Consider the following 20,919-nt stretch of genomic DNA (forward strand, 5'->3'; position numbering starts at 1 on the left):
TAATTATATCGTTTCCACTTTTACACTGGACTCATAATAAATAAATACGAAAATATATTTAACTACAAAGGGTTTGTGTGAATCTTGCCTTCATGTAGCTGTGCATTATATTCAAGGAGAATCATTAATTACCTGATTTCATTTCATGTTTATTTATGTAAATTTGGCCATTAAACGAAGTATTTTTACTGAAATTCTATCTCGTTATTTTATCAGACAGTTCACGAAATAATTTTCAGTCTTGGAGATTTGATCATGAAAACTCAACTGCACAATGGACACAAAACCGCTCTACACTCTTGTTATTTATTATTCGAACCCTCCCCCATAAGATCAGAATGGAAAGAAAATTCCCCAGCCAAGAAAAGAAAACATATTTTGTACGATCTGCAAGTGTAGTGAGAGTCACAGAAATCAAAATTGTATTTTATTGTATACCAGCGGTTGGCTTAACTTGTGTTTATTGAAACAATCATCCACATCACAGTGAATATATTAACATAAATTACAATAAGTCATTAAATATAAAAGATATCCATAAACATATAGTATATAATGTAAATTAAAGCCCTTTAAATTAAGACCAAGCTAGCAGAATGGCAAAGCCAAACATGCAAGAATAAAATAAACTAGTAGCATACATACAGAAATACATTATTAAAAAAACACAAAGTTTGTAAAATACTGACAGGGGCACCTGGAAATACTTTACTAACATGGAATTATAAATTATAATAGAAATGTAATTATAATGGAGCACGCAATGGCAGGTGCTCCCAACGAGGCGCTCTACCAAATGAGCACACAGTTACTGTGAGCTCATTTGTTTTCTTTTTTGCTAATTTCTATTTATTTTGAAAGGATAAACGAAGAGAGGGAAAAGTTAGTTGAAATTTAGGAGATGAAAAATTCATCTCCAGACTCAGTGAGTCTGGAGATGAATAGTGAATGGATGATGACTGGTTTTGGCACATTTTTGGACTTGTTGGGAAGGGAGCGATAGAATTAGAGAGGTTAATTCAGAAGAAGGAGAACAGTGCCCATGGAAGTATCGACAGAATAGGGAAGTAGGAGGAACTAAACGTCTATGAGATAGAGAAGGGAGACACTTCTTAAGAGACGGTCGTTAATTAATCTGACTGCCATCCTTTAAATATGGTCTACAAACTTAAGAAAACCATACAGGGCATTACCCGAGATCTAGGAATCATATTCCATGGTAGAGCGGATTTTAATTATTATTATTATTAAAATCAGTTTGTTACCACAAGAAATCTTGGGTCACCCTGTGACGGCATTATGCCAGAAGGGTGTGAATATTTACAGACTAAGGTGCGAGGAACATATGTGCAACATGCATGCTCGACCCGAGAAATTTGAAGGATTAAACATACAATTGCATGGAGACAAAACCAAAATCTTTGTCATATACAAATAGGCAAGTAAAAAAAGCAGTTAGTCATGTTCAGGAGCAGGTGAACATCATAGATTATCTGGTAGCAGTTCTTGAGGAGTTCGTTTCTGTACAGCTTACCTTCACAGAACCTATCAGGGTGTATCCTAAATTTCTTGAGATCCGAAGACATGTCCCTCAGGGAATCAATGCTTGATAGCGTAAGACGCAGAGGAAGACAGGAGTCGGGGTGCTCCCCTCTTTTCCTTCTTCGGGCCAGAGATTAATGTGGATATCGATGGAGCATCAATTCGCCCCGTTATAACCCGTGCAAGCGTGAGGTCTCCAGGAAGTGGTGCCCAGATTTGCTTGTAGGACTTGTTGTACAGAGTAAGTAGTTGTTAAGAAGAAAAGTATCGCCAACAACGAAAAAAAACAACACTTTGTTGATATAGAAGAAGCAATACATATTTGTGATGTGGTTATGCGAAGAGAGATTAGAAGTCAGGGTAATCCGTAATCCCAACAGAGATATGTGATCTTGTATGGAAATATAGAATTACATCGAGACCGACATTTAAGCCGATCTCGATGTAATTCCTAATTCCCCTGTGTACACGGCTAGACATTCTCAAACTGGAAGGTGGAATGCAATGTGCTATCATCAACAAAACTATGGATAAGATTTCCACCCGGTGGAAAAGGTCATTAATATGCAAGAGGAAAAGAGTATGAGAAAGAAGTGAACCTGAACCTGAACATACCAGCATTAGTGGAGAAGTTAGACAGAGAGCCGTCTACCAACACCTGCAGTGGACAATCAGAAAGAAAACTGGATATCCAATTACAAAGATCAAAAGAATTATAAATATCAAGAGCAGCTGCTTGAGTTTCGCCAAACATTGCGATCGAATTTATTCAAAGATGAGCATCATAAGCAAATATACCACCAGTGCTATATACGGAATCCATATTGGCAACCATTGATCAAATGGAAGATTTCGAGATAGTTTTTCCGAGATTTTGGTTGGTGGTTTACGGATTCTTATATTACTTTCGAAAGAACAAAGGTAAGGAAAATTGGACTAAAACTGGCTGGGAGGGATCTGTCACCCCACCCTTCTTAGTAACTTGCTAGATATGAGAAAATTTCCAAGAGATACAATAAACGCCAGTGGAATAAAAAAATTTAAAAATATCTCACGGCACAAGTGCAAACTTGGTAGCATAGGTTTTCAGAACAAGTGGAGAAATTCTATCACGACCTGAAGCTTTCTTGACATAAAGATGCTCAGAATTTTTCTAACATTCTTCCGTTTCAAGTCCGTGGGAGGCATTGAGTGAAGTGTAGTGGGTGTGACAGGAGGTGATTTATCAATATTTTCGATGCATAAGTTAGAAGAAAAGTAGGATGCTAGTAAGTCAGCTTTATCTTTAACTGAGGATGCAATAGAACCAACAGATTGTAATAGAGATGGAAGTATAGATAGGCAGAAGTTTCGGTCAATAGCTTTGACCAGAATGCTCAACTGCCATTCTAATTCAGCCACGTTGTGAAATAAGCCCATAAAAATTCCTCGCTTTATTGACCGGATTCGAACACGGAATTTTTCCACTCGATGTGAATTATTACCACTGTACTACATACGAGTGGGCAGAAATGGCAGTATTACTCTTAGTACTTTGACTCTTCTTCGTTAAAATAGTTTCTATTAGGTCCATGGTGTTAGACTCAAAGCATTCATCCCTGAATAATATGCCTCCTTGTAAACTGAAACCAGTTCGTTTTTGCGATGATTTCATTTCAGTTAAGACACTTTCCAGTACCAAAAAAATCAGCCTGGAATACTAGGTAGGCTGAATAGGGTTGTCGGAATGCCCTTTACAATTTCAAAATCCATACTGTATACAAACTTAAACGTAGCTCCGTGGATTCAGATGGTCACACTACGTAACACCTGCACTCTAGCACAACTTCTGACTGGGAGTTTAGATGCCCCTCAAATTGAAAATCTTGTGGTCAGGTCCCTCCCGGGAGCTCAGCTCCACTACCCTCATTCTCTCCATAGCGCTCTCCGCCACATGGAGGAATTAAGGCCGCTGTTTCCTGCCAATACTCTGGAGCTCTTTGGAGACTTCAAACTCGACCAGAACAGGTACTGCCATGACAGAACCTAGAGAAAACTCATTGCAGCGGATTTGTACACTAAACTACATATATAATGAAAAAATGCATTTCAAGAAAGAAGAGTTTTCATAGCAAAAGACTTCAAGAGCCCATGAACTCATAAAAACCTATAACGAACGCTTTATAGTGTATTCAAAAGACTCTTATAGGGCTGAGGATATTCTGTTCAACAAAATGACTGTAGTTATTCCTCTTTATTTACTTATTAATTTATTTATGTATTTTTTACAGACATCCGATTTCGTATTTTGAAAATCCAGGACATCTCATTGTAATTAGATAGCCTTATAACGAAATATCCATATCAAAATATTATCTAAATTTCTCAAAATGCTATGCTATGTAGTAATAAAACAGAACTATCTCATTAACGTATCAATAACTTCAGAGGCTATCATGGACTCTAGCAGATTAGATTAAAAGTGTACAAATGTGCCTGCGTACATTGGACAAAATTAACATATGATGGTGACCATGAGAGACAACTACAGTTGTAGTTGTCTCTCATGGTCTTTGAAGAGATTTGTTGACAGTTGTCAACAAATCTCTTCAAAGACAGTCAAAATGCTACCACTACTACAACTGTAGCTTATGTATTACTCAAAATTCATTTCAAAATAAAAAACCTTTGAACAAAAATGTCGATTAACTTAACAAGTTTTCTTCCTGATAACGTGTTTTATATTTTACAAGTTTATTAAAATTAATCGTAATATTGGATTTCTAAAAACTGGAATATGATTTATTTATTCTTTCCATATTTTAATAAAGTTATTATACACACTAACTAGTCTTAACCCTTAATATATATACACTTGTTTAATTTTTCAAAGTACTAGTAAAATATAAGTAATAGCAAATCCAAACCGACAGGAAAGGAAACTGCCTATTCATCCAACAGCTGCTTAAAATTTACATGTGTACAGATGGTAGATTGTACAGGAAATAACTCAAGCTCCCTCTGTAGACGTAAAAGGAAATCATAAAAATGCAGTACAGCGATAGTACCTATTTACTTCGATATCATTAACGTGCGTGTGTCATTCGTTTCGTGAATAACAGATAAGAGGGTGTCTTATCGTAGGTGTAGTGCCTTTTCATGATCTATGACCTATTTCTCCAACCGAAATCTGAAACAATGAATGTGGAATAAATACCTTTTTTAGCATAATTAGAAAATGTCTTCCAGTGAAACAAACTCAGAATTGGCCAAACGTTTTGCAACAGTGGACTACATAGTATTTGCACTCACACTTGTTCTATCCGCAGCTATTGGTATCTACTATGCATGCAGTGGGAACAAGCAGAGTACCACCTCTGAGTTTCTGATGGGAGGCAGATCCATGAGGGTTTTACCAGTTTCTCTATCGGTTCTCTCCAGCTTCGTATCGGCCATTACACTCTTAGGAACCACTGCAGAAGTCTACCAGTATGGAACTCTATACTGGATGATCATCTTAGGCTACCTCCTACTTATTCCTGTCACTGCGTATGTGTATTTGCCGGTCTTCTATCATCTACAACTTACCAGCGCTTATGAGGTAAGTCAAAATACACTTTTTTTAAATAAGTTGCATGTCGAAATACCTGTCTCGCTTGTTGTTGTTGTCTGTAAAGTGCGTGTGTTTGTTCGATTTGCTGTTTGCTGGACAAAAAACGTGTGATTTCCAGAAGAGTTTTCTCCGGGGAACTTCATCTAACTCATCCATCATTCTAGTGTCATTAACGGAATTTGAACGCAAGTCTTTTCCATCCGTTGTGAGAAGGACGTTGATTACATCAACTCTGCTACCACGAGGGCCACCTGTCTCATCTATTTTGAAACTTTACAGTTGGCTTAAAGTTTGAATCTCTGTAGAACAGATTTACTCTGAATCCCAGTTTGAAAATTTTACTGCCTTATGATCTTAACTGCTTTGACGATTAACATACACGGTAATCACACGAATTTGGATTACTCGTTTAAATAGGTAACTCGTTTTAATGGTCATTCAAATAACCATGAAAATGAGCTCCATTACATTTTGGCAACTGGTAGATGAAATCGTTGTTTTCTTCAGCAAACTCCAGTAAACTGACGATAAATATACCAGAAATGCATGGTTGGTGGGTTTCAACTCCTGAACTAGATTAATTTTATATAGAAAATAATTAAAATAACATTTCATAATTCTTATTAAAGCTCTTTCGAATAATCCAAGTTCCAAAATTGGTTACTGTGTGTGTGTGTGTGTGTGTTAATTTCCGATACAGTTAAGGCCATAGATGTCAGCGTATTTGTAACTGTATTTGCGTGTATCCTTCTTGTATTGGTTTGCTTGACTGCTGCACAAAAAATTTCAGTTTTCGGACAGATGGAGCCACGCATCCTTATCTAAATCTAACTAAATCACTCATGGTACGAAAAAAGCTCATCATAATTCCTCCTGTCTCAAAAGAATTCAAACCGAAACCTTACTACACTGTGTGGAAAAACGGTGATAGTAAACGTTGATACCTTCGAACTGTTCAATGTATACCATATTACCAAGAGTATCCGAAAATCCCTGTGATTTAGGAAAGATGGACCATTCGGCCGTCCAACTATCAAGAATAGGTTTCGATAGTGTATAGTGTGTTTAGGGTCTAACGGCACCAGGGGTTTCCCCCTATCTCCGCGTGGTAGACATTATGGTGTGATACAGAACACTGTAGAAGCCAGAGGTTTAAAAGTGTATGGATATTGTGGTGTGTAATGTTTTGTACTGTTGTTCATCTGGTCTTTTAGCCGTTGGGTCCTTAATGAGACCCACGGTTGCCCACACTATACCTCGTGGAGGCAGACTAGGTACACCAGTATTTTAGAGATTTACTATTTACTCTGGCAGGTCCTGCCACCTAATTTCCTGAGATTTCAGTGGCTAGGACCTATAAAAAAAAAAGGTGGGGTAGACACGCTAGAAATTGGATCAGGCCGAAAGAGATATAAGTTATGCGGGGTAGACTTAAAAAAAAAATTTTTTTTTTTTTTCAGTGTGGGGCTTGTGTAGTTTTGACAAGGGTCAAACGGTAGTCGCAAGATATCTAGAGAGGGAAGGAAGACTGAAGACTGTGGGGGTGAAAGAAATATGGGGTCAATAGTGAAGATAACCCCAAACGTCGGTGGGGCAGGTCCATGCCTCACCAGGTGAATATAGGGGGAGGGTACAGAGTAACCATCCCCCTGCCAAGGGAAGGGATGGAAAGTGAACCAAGTGAGGATACCCGGTTCAGATCGCCTAATGACGTTTCGGCAGCAAACTTACAATGTCTTTGTCGGATCGTCGTATGCCATTCCTGGGACATGTTGTCCCGTCCGTATGAGTGGTCAAGTCCAGATAATGGCTCCAGTTTAAGCCAGTGGTCAGTTCCACGTTAAGTTAATGATTAGTTGTTCTTCAGATTGTAGCTGTTAGGTTTTTGTTTCGTTGACGCATCTAAGGATCTTTATTCTGGATGACGAGTGGTTGGTTTGTAGGAAAATTCCTGCTAAGATTGTGGGTATGTCCTTCTTCTAGTAAAAAGATCTTGCGCAAACTGCGTTAAGGCTTTATAATTGTCTTCGCTCTCCAACAGATGTTATTCTTGGTTTATTGGCGAGAAACGTATTCTGGTTATTAAGAGGCAGCAGTGGTCTTCGCATAGTTGGCAGTGGTGCATGAGGTGCTCCCACGTCTCTGGTTGTCCACAGTGGCAGAGAGGGGTGTCATTCAAACCGAAACTGGAGAGTTTTGCCCTTATTGCGCCGCGTCCCGTCAGTAGGTAAGATGTCAGCAGTCCCGGTGAAAACCAGTTTGGGCTTTTGGTAAACACTAGTTGATTATCCGGTATGAATCTTCGGGTGACTTCCCCTTTTGTCGAAGTCGTCCACCAGGTTTGCCAGGCCTGCTGTAGGCGTTTTTTCTCGAGGTTACAATCGTTCGCCGGATCAGTTGTGTAGTCTAGGCAGGTGATTACTCAGCCTTTGGATAGTTCCAACAATAGTCATCATAGGATATCATATTAGAATGAATCTGTTCGTACCATTAGGAAAACTGCAACACCCTACATCACAAGTGACGGAATCGCCAAATGTAAATGTCATGGTGCTACTACAGCCGTAAACGTTTTTATAAGCCACAGAAATTGACGGAACATGCCGGAGAGCGCTCAGAAGAGTGATATAGATACTACAATTTTCACGAATACTGTCAACCAGGAGGTCAGGGAGACAACAGGAACTAATATTATTACAATTTACGTAGGGAGATGTTGGCATTGGAATTTACGGAATATCTGAAGCACACAAACCAAACATCACGACACGTAACACCCAGCGTCGACTTCCCTGGTGAACAACACATCGTAATTGGTCCCTGGACCAATTATGATGGGTTGATGAGCTGTTATGGAATGATGAATCGTGGTACACGGATTTCCAATTTAATGGCTACTTTTCAATCTGGCAGATGCCCACAGAACGTTATTTACCAGATATGTGAAGTTTGGCGGAGGTAGTAACACCTTACTGGTACCGTTGGTGTGGACACTGACATTCTGCCATATTCTGCTCTTCCTACACTGTAGTACATGAATGGTGAGGGCCCTTTTCTGTTTCAGTATGACAATGCACTTTGTCATACTGCACAGCCTGCAGAGACTTGATTTGAAGAAAAGGAATGCAAAAGCTTCACAGGCCTGCCCCAGAGATCAGGCCTTAGGAGGCCATATTACCAATCAATCTATTCGTATTATTGGAGCAAGGCTCCAATGCTACGAAGAATTGTGAGTGAAAAAGTTTCACTGGTCTCCCAGGAGTCCGACCTTGATCCCACTGAGCACCTCTGAGATGAGATGGAACGTCTTCTTCGCGCCAGGCCATGCCCACAATCATTAGCTGAATTGGCAATTGTGTTGCAGGAGGAATGGACCAAAATACCGCATTCCTGTTATCGGATATTGATTCGGAGTCTACCGATGTAGACAGTGTGTAATTAGGACCAAATTCGGTCTGCAACTTTATTAAATATTGTATTAGTAAATGGTTCTTTGAATGTAGGTGTCCGACAGTTCTTGGCAGCACAGTGTACCTTTGCTCGCCGTTTCTCTAGTTCAGAAGGTCACGATGAGCCAGTATATCGTTTTAAGGTCAGTAAGAGTTCTCATCGATACAGCATTCGAACCAAGGTCATTTTTCACCGTGTGGTAGAGCAGTATTGGACGAGCGTAATCTTTCAGAAACTGCTGTTCAGATAGACGGTGTCGCCTGTATGAAATCTGGACATAAGTTAATTTATGACTCTCAACACCCTGACGAAATTCTCAAAATACTATCGCAATATAAATTTTTGCACATTCATTTGTTTTGACATTGTTCTCTCTCTTCGTCTATATGCATGCTATCACCTTTATCATCACTGTGGTATCCACTTAAAAATAGATAACAATAACGTATTTTTCTCATGCATGATGTTGTTGAGACAGCAATATTACCTTTTCCTGCATCTTTCTTTCATAATATCTTTTCATTGCATATGTACACAGAGTGGACAGAAATTATGGGATACCTACCTAGTAACGGGTAGGCCCACCTTTCGCCCGATTAAGAGCAGTCACACGGCGAGGCATTGAGTCCACTAGTTCACGAAAGCGTTCCGCTGGTATTTTCCTCCACGTTTACTGCATCGCTATCCGTAATTCCGTTGCGTTCCTGGGTGGAGGATCCAAAGCTCGAAAGGACCTTTCCACAGCATCCCAAAGATGCTCCACAGGGTTCGTTCATGTCCCGTGAACGGGGAGGCCATTCCATGGTGGTAAAATCTGCGGAATGTTCTTCGAGCCATGTTCTAGTCACCACAGCTCTGTGGGAAAGCGCATTGTCCTGCTGAAAAAGTCCATTGCCCTGTGGCTGCACGATGACCATGAAAGGATGCAGGTGGTCTGCAAGGATGGACATGTAATCTGGACCGTTCAGAGATGCGTCTAGCCGTACCAGAGTTCCTAACGTGTGCCAGTTGAACACGCCCCAAACCCTGAACAGTTCCTTGTTGATATGACGGGTGCATAGCTTCGTGCGGTTTCGGCCAGATACGTACCCTCCCGTCCGCTCGAAATAACTGGAAACGGGATTTATCGGACTAGGAGACCCATCTCCAATCATTCAAGGTCCAGTGCCGTTGTTCTTTCGCCCAGTTGAGGCGTATAGCCCTGTGTCATGGTGTTAGCAATGGGACTCTGGTCGGCGGCTCCCATAACCTACTGCAGCTAATGACAGCCTGATGGTCAATGAGATAGGTGCCAGATGTTTCTGGCACCTATCTCATTGAAGTCGGCGATGATTTGTGCCACTGTCGCTCTCCGGTTGGCTGTAGCAATGCGAGACTGACGTCGACGACAACGTTCATCCACCACCTTTCTCCGCCCACAGCGCTGTCCACGATGAGATGTTATTCTGGAAATGGCGTATTCCCGATACGCCATTTCCCAGGAACTAGGTATCCCTTGATACTGTCGAACGGGGATAGTGGAACTTCTGTACCGCCTCCGCGATAGAATGACATATGCATCGAGCACTCACTCTCATCCCTCTTTCAAAGTCGATTAACTCACGACGTTTATCCATACTGACATCGAATTACTGTCTACGTGAATGCAGTGTATCTATATACCTGCCAAACGGTAGGTTAGTCCACTAGCGAGAGGGGTGACAGCGTCGCGTTACCCAGGAACCAGGTATCCCATGAAGTCTGTCCTTTCAGTGTAAAGATCCTACAGTGATGTATTTTATGATAGCGAATCGGTTCTCTCTATAACTTCGCATATAGGTTACCTTACAGTGTACACAATTGGATTAAAATTATTTAATTTCAGTGTTTTGACATTAATTTCTGAATTGTGTAATGTTCACTTAAAAAAATGAAGTGAACATTATACGTTTCAGCTATCAGCAACCGCTTGTTACCCTTTGTGAACATTCTAGTAAGGCATATTCGCATTCTAAAACAAGAAGCAATAGGGATGGCCAATTACAGCAGTTTTCTTCATGGTCCATATTATAAGAACAGTAACTCATCTCGACCTGAATCCTTTTTCTGGCATAAAATTACAAAATGTAGAGTAAATGTTATGACATATATTTATTTCCTTTTATTACAGAGCACGTATTTATTATTACAAAACGCAAATAAATGCACGTACAGTATGCCACACATCAAATGAAGGGAACTCCTCCTCTCGTAGGTAACTATCCAGCTGACCCTTGAATTTCCCCAAACTGTCAGCCTCTACCACCCATGTAGGTAACTTATTCCAGTAATTTATAACTTGCTTGCTAAAATAAAAATTCCTGCAATCCAGTCTAAACTCCTCCTCCCCTCGTAACTTGAATTTACATGCTACTAAGTGCCGCCTGACACATCTAGGTTGGTTGATTGGTTGTTGTAGGCGCATCAGCAATCACACCAAATTGCGCCCTACATATATTATACCTGTAAATTACGTGTGCTCTGTGGTCAATCTTCTATTTGCTGGACGAAAACCCAGAGTTTCCTGAAAGAAAAAACCATGCTGCTCACGCCTGAGACCAGCTAACTCAGCCACGTTGTGAAAAAGGCATGTAAAAAATCGCGTCATTGATGGTATTCGAACTCAGGTCTTTGTCCATCCGGTGTGGGGAGGACGGTGATTATACCATTCTACCCAAGACTGACACCTAAAAAAGTTTGCCATTGTGATTTCATCACACAGTTCCTTGTAAAATTTTAATACCGCTGTTATTTGCATTTTATCTGCTGAAGAAAACACATCCAAGAAAGAAAAAAGGCATAGAAAAAACTATACTTATTAGTGATGTTGATTAAAAGAAGAATGAGTGAATGTTTAGCTTGAGTTGATGTTACAGTACTATACAATAATTAGTTGGTTTTATTATCAAATAAGATTTAATTTTACGATTGTTCTACACACTGTGCCCTCGCGGGCAGCAGTGGATATAATCACAGTCCTCCCCTACATTAAATGGAAAAAGTCTGGATTCCAATCCAGTCAATGTTGCCTCTTTCACACCGTGATTGAGATAGTTGGTCTCACTTTTTTTCCTTCCGGAAACTCCAGCTTTCCATATAGAAAACAGGCAAATCAACCACAAAATACATGCAATTTATTAACACAATATATTAACGCCTCATAGCCTTACTTTCTTTGCAGGTTAACGTGAGTGTTTCCATAGTTATTTAAAACGGTGTCATCCGTTTCGTGAATATTGTATACTGGTGTGCAAAATTTAAGGATCAGTCAGGTTTTCACCTGTAGCTTCTCACAGGAGTGGCCTGGATATGGGAAAAGCATACCAAAAGAACCTCGTGAGGCACAGAAATGATGAAGGAAACAAATCGGTACAGACGGACTTTATTCAAAAATGGCAACATAGCACTGCCTACCATGATACAGATGCATCACTGCCAAAGATGGAACAAAGGGAAGAGGTGCTCCTCAGTAGGAGATATGACCACCCCTAATGTCGATTGCAGGCTTTGCACCACCTGTCCATACTTAGAACAATGTTGTTGATAAGTTCTTGCGGTAACATCGTCCATTCCTCTGTCAGCGACATCTTCAGCTGGTGAACATTTTCTGGTGGGTGTGGACGTGCCGACAGCCGTCTCCCTAGAGCGTCCCATATGTGTTCGATGGGGGGATTTATAGATCAGTGGAACGGGCAGGCCAATCCATACAAACAATGTCCTCACTTTCCAACAGCTGCAGTGCGATGTGGTGTGGCGTTATCATCCATAAACACGAACTCGGGGCCAATGGCACCTCGGAACAGACGCACACGGGGAAGGATTACCGCAGTACAGTAGCGTGCACTGGTTACAGTACCGCCTTCCAGTATCTGGAGTTGTGTACGTCCATCCAAGATAACGCCTCCCCAGACGAGAACACCTCGACCGCCATATCGATCCTTTCAGTGATGTTTGCGGGGTAATACCGTGTGCCAACCACTTGCCAGATTAGCTGACGTCCAGAATCGCTGGCGCCTCCATAGCCAGGTGGGCAGGAGCAGCAGTGCGTAGCACACGCTTCTTGATTAGACCGGGGTTCGAGCCCGTGACCAACAAATACGGAGGATGCGGAAAGGTCAGGCAATGACCACCGCATATCCCCGGAGCAATATGGCCTTAGTTGCTAATGCTCCTAAAAACCAAATAACAACAACAACAGAATCGCTGCTGAGACTGAATCTACTCTCATCAGTAAAGAGTAGCTTAAGTAAAGACTTTGTGGTTGTAACAGAAGATTGGAAAACAATCTTAGATAGTTTTGCACACCAGTGTGCAAAATTATGGATGAAGAGTGTGCTCATTGAGGTAGGCATCTTTTTATGTGGATGTACCGAAGGCGTTTCAAACGAGCCCAGTGACTGCACAGATCCACAGAAATTAGATCCTGGATCCCATATGGGACCTTATGCAAGTGTAATAGGAGACAATATCATCTTACATCGGACCATAATGCGCCAAGCTATTTGACCGTTATCTGTTGATGACCACCATTAAGGGTATGGCTTGGTCAGCTCGAGCTTCTAGACTTCACTTCTACAAAGCATTCTTGGGATGCTCTTAGGAGCATTGCTACACTCCTGCCACCTCCACAACTACAGAACCTCTCCTGGAGCTTAGAACCAATGTCATTTTATAATTATCACTAATGAAATTAATTGCCAGTTTCTGTATACCAATCTTTAGTACCCAATAAGTATCATCTCCTTTAAAATCGAATATTTTTAAGGGTTCTCGACATGCTCTGTTTCATGGCAGTTGCTTGATTTTCGAAATTAGTGTATGTGCCAAGTCCGAGGCTTCCGTAAGTAAGAAATGTGCGCGTAAAATATGCATATTTCTTCCAAACAGTCCTCTTGTGTATAAGAAATCTCCCAAAATATTAGAGAACACAAGTAATAAAAAGGCTGGTTGTTGGGTAGTTAAGACAACAGAATTCCTCCTTGGTACCGATTCTATAGTTCCTGCGCATTCGCCCTAGTGATGTTGGTGCAATCGGTTTTCCAGCCACTGATTATAAACCTTGGCATAGTTTGTACTAATACACGTGTTAATTTTACTGTTGCCTTTAGGAATGATAATTAGATGGAAAGAAATTATGGGAGGCATATCCATAATTTACATTAATCAATGGAGCAAGAGTTCTAAAATTATTCTTAGTAGGATATCCTAAAATACTCAGATCAATCTTACCTATTGGGAATTACTCACTTATAGATTTGCCTCCGATTATAGATCCATGCCGCAGTTCATGTGTCAATTATGCATTTATACATATTTAAATGTCATTAGTCTGCCTCGAAATCAAAACAAAAGAAAAAATTGTAAATCCCTGAAAAAAAAGTTGTAAATCCTTGTAAGATTGCCACAACCGGTATGGCTGTGTTTTTTAAACTGTATACATGTATCATAAAATTTATTTTAAACGTACGTCATCTTTTTTGTTTTTATTTACAGTATCTAGAAAGAAGATTCAATCGCTTTGTACGTACGTTGGGATCGATGATATATTTATTGCAAATGGTAAGTCACCAAGCTATTCGGAACCTGAAAACTTTACTAATTGATATCAGTGGGAGACTATGATACAAAAAAAAAAGAATTTAGTAATTTAATTTTATAAAATCAGCAAAATAGTATGAGTATTAATAGTGGCATTAATAGTATTAATAAAAGAAAATGATCCAAGAAAGCAAGCTTAAACAACATAAGCCAAAAAAAAAGAAAGAAATTCTCAATCCACCTATCCATCCCTTCAATAGTTTGCTTAGTTCTTCCTTGAATTTATTCAAACTTCCACAATAACGGATGGAAACGTGTTCAGCAATCAACCATCAGCTGGCTGAAGGCAAACTTCCGCCCATCTATTCTTCCTTAATTTGAATTTATGCCCCCTCATGTGCACAGTCTGAGCAAGACTGTGCACATGAGTTAAATTACACAACAGTTAAATTCCGGTCTGAGCAAGAACAATCCTCCTCAGAACTGAGTTTCCCCAAACCATTCAAAGCCTTAAAAACCTCAATCAGATCACCTCGCAATATTCTAAATGAAATTTCACACACATAAATAGTGTTCTGCAAATATACCCTCTAGCATACACTTGGAGAATACTTTCTATAGGTTTTTGGTATGCGAGACCGAAATCTTCCTCCAATCTCTTGTACGCTGCAGAAAGTAGTCTGCTTGAAATGTTGTTTTAGCTCCCAATTGTCTTTCCAAAACATTTGAGATGTTTTGGAAAAACAATTCAGTTAAATTCCGGTCTGGGCTAGAGGCTGGAAATGGCAGGTTCACCACCTTATTCTCTTCAAACCTCTGTTTTACTGACCATGATTGGTGACTCGGAGAGTTCCCATGCTCATACAAATACTTTGTCATGATGACACCCTCTCTCTAGAATTTCCACAATGCAGGTAAGGGATAACTGTTCCAAATTACACAATAGACAACTGTACTAATGGTTTCATTGAAGATAACCAATGGACCAAGTAAAATAAGCCAATACAATCACACTCTCACAACCAAACTTCATTATTGGTGCGATGCAAACTGGGTGAAACCGGTGAACATACGCCACACACACACAGGTACATCCCTCTAATGCCCAGGACTGTGTAGCGTGATGATGTCACTCCTCATCAAGATTGGCAGTGTCTACACGAGTAGCACAGTGGCATCGGCAGCGTCTTTCCCACACCTTGTAAAAAGGACCGGATTTGAATCCCGTCAATGACACGAGGAACCTTTATGGGCTTTTTTTACTCGGCAGCTGAGTTAGTTGATCTCAGGCGTAGAGAGCAATAGTTTTTCTCTGGAAAGTAGGATTTTTTGTCCAGAAAACAGGCAAATACACCAGAGAACACACGCAATTTACGAACACTGTACACTTGGGCAGATGAATTTATATTCCGGGCAGCCTTAGTACGATTGTTGCTGCCTAAGGATAGGCAGTAACGTTCATTACCGTGAGACAGCTTAGACTTAATAAATGCTGTGTGATCAGGATAACCCATTCTGTGAAGTGTTTTTTCATGGTTCTCGGCCTGACGCTTATCCCAACTCTGTCAAATGTCGAAAAATATTGATTTTACATATTAAAGATGCTCTTTTGATTTCCTCTCACCATTCTTTTCAACTATCTACATACTCTGGAAGATTATTAATGATGGTCTACCTGGCTTAGAATAAATGGGATGATGTTTACAAGTACATTTTAGGTGGATTACAGTAGATTTTAGGTGTCCCACTATGTCTGCTATCTGGCTAATGGACATTCTGGGTGCGTGACAACCTATTATCACACTTTTTGTGACGGCGTCCGTCGAGGTTCTTTCTTGTCCCGTTCTGCCAAATGCATCTATCATTGAGTGCATATGCCTTTTGTATCCTACTTTTAACTGGTATTTCCATCTACCTATCATGCGTCCTCTGGAATTAACCACTGCGTCCCAAGAGTGAAGTGTCCCAGTAAACGTTGGAGAACAGTCTATTTTGGAATGGTTTTACCAGTGTGCCCGGTGGAAATTATGTACCATTATAACCAGTTCTGTTAATCCAAAGAGGAAAATATTATAGAGTGTAAGGTGAATATTTTTCACGAGACTTTTTATTAATAATAAAATCCTTAAAATAAAGGGTTTTATTACGGGTAGCGTAGCTACTTTGCTACTTATTGTCCTTTTGGAAAAGTCCTTAATCGATTCAAATAAGTGGCAAGAGGAGGAGTAGGTAAAGGCTTCGCACTGAGATTAACTCTAACTTTATCTTCCTGAAAACCTGCAGATGGATTAGATCAGTAAATTACGCACAATTTACTAATATAGTGCATACAATCTCCACCCGTCTGGTAAGCGAAGATTCGGGAGGGGAGGTTAAATCTTCATCATAGTAGGCTGACCTGAATATCGAAAAGTAGAAATTATATTCAATCACGTAATTTGATTCAATGCATCAAATTCAATGCAAGGTGTCCCAATCAAATATTCAAACAAGCAACAACGAAAGGGAGTATACAACTGGCATATCCAGTGGTGTTTTTATCAAGCCTTATACAAAATAAAGTAATCCATAAATATAATGACAAAATAATGTAATCTATAAATAAAATGACACCGGATACGAAAACTTTGAACTAATTTTTTATTTTTTTATTTAGATTTTACTTATGGCAATAGCTGTCTATGCCCCAGCTTTGGCGTTATTGCAAGGTAAGAATCTGAATTATTTGGAGTGGTTCCTTCGATTTATTCACTTGAGCTGAGATGGGTGCTTGCTGATTTGAAATTTGTAAATGATATTATACCATTAGATTTAATATTCTGCTTCATATACTACTAATATATACACATGAATGATATATTTGGCGCTAAACACACCTAACGTAACCTAAGAATGCATTTTAAACATATTAAACAGAAAAGTAATCAACTTTAAAGTTCGATTCCAAAATAAAAATATCGAAATTGGCACTATTGAGCAAAAAAGCACTCTTTTGTTATGTGTTTCTATAATCATAGCAGTTTTTCCGATTAGTTTTAATAATTAATCGATTTTTTTTATTCCAGTAACCGGTATTAATCTATGGTTGTCTGTGTTGTCTACAGGAATTGTCTGCACGTTCTACACCACGATGGTAAGATTATACTTTAAATTCTCTTTCTACTTAATACTGTATTAAATAGCAAAACTAGTGATATAAAAATTCAATAGAGTTCACCTAATTAAATCTATTATTTCATAATTCATAAAAATAAATCTTATTTTTGCATAAGTGAAAACACCTGAAAAATAAGAGTTTTTCTGCAATTAAAACGCTATAATTGGCACTACTGACTGCCATTATCTGAAAGATAAACAGAAAAGTGCTGTGAAACATCTCATGTTGTTGGGATGTTTCTTTGGAAAGTTTTTTTCAAAAAATGATCAAAGTAGAAATATCCCAAGAAAAAGTTCGATTCCAAAATCAGAAGCATACAGGCTCTACACAAAAGTGTAATATTTGCTAAATAAAACAACGATATTGTTTGCAATCCCTTACCGCCATTGAAATTACCCCTCTTAGGAAGAATGGACAGACTCAACTCAAGTTTTGCCAGCATAACTGTGACGTAAAAGAAACTGATCGTTAGACTGGAACGTCCAATCTCAATGATTTGCGTGAATTAGTATTATACAGCACCGTAATAGTTAGTCAGCATAATACAATACCATATTCGTAAATCTTTTACGTCACAGAGACATCTGTGACGTAACAGATTTATTTTTTATGAAACCCTTCGTCATAAATCATGATCTCTATTCTGAATGATCAAAGTTTTGAAGAAGTTTGAAACTGAATTTCTAAATAATGTATACGCATCATGTTTCTGGGAGCATCGGCAAGAGGAGTCTGTCAGAAGCATGGTCTGATGATGGGTATCGGTAAGATGCCTGAAACGTCACATGGCAGGATTATATCTGATATATACAAAGTAGCACATCAGTTCTGTTAAAGTGACTTACACCCAGTCCATTCTGAGATGTTCAGATGAGTAGAAACAAATCCATGTCTCAATAAATTTCGCTACAACTGATAAGATTATTGCATGTATAACTATAGTTCACAAGAAAGACTTTCTATATGTTTTACATAAGTAACTAGCTTGCTAAAACTTCGATGTATTCACAGGGAGGAATTAAAGCAGTGGTGTGGACCGATGTGCTTCAAGTTTTGATTATGTGCGCCGCCATGTTTGCTGTAGTCATTAAAGGTACAATTGATATCGGTGGGATAGAATACGTGTGGCAAAAGAATGTAGAAGGACAAAGGATTGAATTCTTTAAGTAAGTTCTCCACTAATAGAACAATTTAATTTAATTTCAAATAATTCCTTTATTTCGAAGAGTCGTAAAACTATTACAGTTATTACAGTATGTGGTCCTCTTTCAGCTTTGATCCGAACCCAACAACACGGCATTCTGTTTGGAGTCTTACATTTGGAGGATTCTTCGCCTGGTTGGCAGTTTATGGAGTTAACCAAGCAATGGTACAAAAATATCTAAGTATCCCCACTATCAAGGGTGCCCAAATGTAAGTAAGATTTTTTTTTAATTTTCTGGAGTAAAGGAAAAAGGGTTCATTGCTGACCCATTTCATCTTCAAGCTGCATTTGCAAATGTCATTTTCTTAGATATGTCTTTCCTGCAACGGCAAATACCTTTATGTTTCCTCCTAATTATATTATATACTACCCGACCAAAATATTAGAAACCGGAACTTCTGCATTTTATACGACTTATCTTGCCCCAACTATATCTTGCTTAGACGTAGCATAGATTCATCAGTGGCCGTAAGGTTTCCAATTTAATTTTAAACCTGTCAGTGAGTCTTCTAAACAACACAGCAATCATTCATTTAGAATAATTCAGCGATAATAGTAGTAGACTGCGCGCCATCAATCTTAGGCCTCATGCAGTTCACTCCACAATCTAGCCCCACCAACTGTACAAAATAATAATAATTATTATTATTACTATCAGTTTATTACTCTTATAGGATTCACCCCTGGACAGCCAGGAAGCTTCCCAGCCAGGCTAGGAAGGTGATATACTATCACCTATACTTAGGCGCGAGTTACCACATGTACTCGTACAATGTGTTACATTGCAATACATGTGGGCTCTACTTGTTAAAATATTTACGAGTCTTAATGTCTTATTTTTAAGAGTCTTACGATGGGGTATCAAAAGGTTTTCCCCTGACCTTCTCTGTATATTCTATGAATTGTGTTTTATTGAGTGTATTTCTTGTTTATCTAGTAATACATGCCAGACGTTTCATTGCTCTAACTCATATGTTTCTTTTTTTACAGAGCTGAATGTGTAATGCAGAGAGTCATCATGGATAAAGTTGAATATCGATCCATTATCAAATTCCAGTTTTTTTTTCAAGGCAAACCAGCCAAGGACTATTAAACAGATAGTTGCTGAGAGTTGTTATTAAACAGATAGTTGCTGAGACTGGCATAAACAGTGAATCACAGGAGAGCATAATTCAAAATGATTTGAATATTAATAAGGTCTCAGCGATGCATTTCTCGCTTGCTCACATGTCTCCAGAAAGAAAAAAGGCAGGCTTGCTCTGCTGAATTGATCTCCATGTGTGACAGCGATCCTGACCTGTATTTTGATACGTCACTTTGAGCCATCATTTCTGGGAGTTAGTGATAACGTCCATTATCACCAACTCTCAGAAAGGTCAGAGGGCAACCATCTGCAGGTAAAGTGTTGCTGTTAGTTTTCTAAGATGAGGTGGACATTATTTTCACAGATTACCTAGAGAACGGTATCACTATCAATGGGCATTACTACAGCAACTTACTGAAGCAATGACATGCGGCAATTAAGGAAAAATTACACGGAATGCTTAGCAAAGGCGTTCTGATGCTTCACGACAACGCACCAGCCCACACTGCTGTCGCAACCACTGATCTTGCCCGGAAGTTAGGACTTCACGTCTTGCCATACCCATCTTATTCCCCTGGCTTGACACCTTCTGAATTCTTCCTCTTTCCGCAGTTGAAATCATTTTTGCATGGAAAGCATTTTCTTTTTTCTTTTTTTCTTTTTTTCTTTTAAGGAAGTTCCACAAAAGATGGGAGAAATGCGTCGCTTTGTGTAGGGACTACATAGAGGAGTAATATATATTGCATGTTCCAAATCTCAACCTCCTAGGACACGTAGAACATGGTCAGCGGGAAAAAAACTTTTTGATACCCCTCGTATTTAAAAAAATCTAATCTACAACGAACAGCTTATTCTTAGTATCTTTAAATTTACCAATGGAGAGATATTTAATTTAAATGAAAAAAGTCTTGGGTGGAGTATCAACATGAGCAGCCTGATGAATTACATACAAGACAGTCAAAATTATACAATAGTCTCTGTCGATATGTAGACGGTTGGACTCCAGTGAGACCTTCTCTCTGTTATTCTTAGAGTTTAGACTTGGGGATAGTTCCAGGTATCCTACAGACACACAAAGCCTGTTGCACTTACATTCACAGAACCATCAATTTTGCGGTATCTTCACAATTGTGTGAGAAGAAAACAGTCCTCAAAAACTTGTCTTTGGTAAGGGGAGTATCTATGCAAACCCTCTTGGCGTTCAGTATGTTAAATATCTTGAGTGTATTTGCTGGGAAGCCTCGCAGAGGTAGGCTTGGGCCAGTAGAGAGTCGTGCATTGGGCTGTGGCTATGAAATTATGTTGTCAATCATTCGTGCGTCAACCTTCCCGGT

At 39.3% G+C, this 20,919-nt stretch overlaps 1 protein-coding gene across 1 annotated transcript in view; it reads left to right on the forward strand.

Annotated features, from left to right (window-relative positions):
- The first annotated feature begins 4,637 nt into the window (after window positions 1–4,637).
- Window positions 4,638–20,919, forward strand: part of LOC150079574 (sodium-coupled monocarboxylate transporter 1-like) — a 34,203-nt gene continuing 17,921 nt past the window's right edge. Inside the window, exons 1-6 of the mRNA XM_090384148.1 lie at window positions 4,638–5,122; window positions 14,096–14,161; window positions 16,797–16,848; window positions 17,206–17,273; window positions 18,309–18,463; window positions 18,570–18,710. Coding sequence (XP_090240274.1) covers window positions 4,760–5,122; window positions 14,096–14,161; window positions 16,797–16,848; window positions 17,206–17,273; window positions 18,309–18,463; window positions 18,570–18,710 — 845 coding nt within the window. The 5' untranslated portion in view covers window positions 4,638–4,759. The remainder of the gene's footprint in view (window positions 5,123–14,095; window positions 14,162–16,796; window positions 16,849–17,205; window positions 17,274–18,308; window positions 18,464–18,569; window positions 18,711–20,919) is intronic.

The sequence above is a fragment of the Mastigoproctus giganteus genome, chromosome 10, assembly GCF_048544385.1.
Source record: "Mastigoproctus giganteus isolate SK-2022 chromosome 10, ASM4854438v1, whole genome shotgun sequence".
NCBI lineage: Eukaryota > Metazoa > Arthropoda > Arachnida > Uropygi > Thelyphonidae > Mastigoproctus > Mastigoproctus giganteus.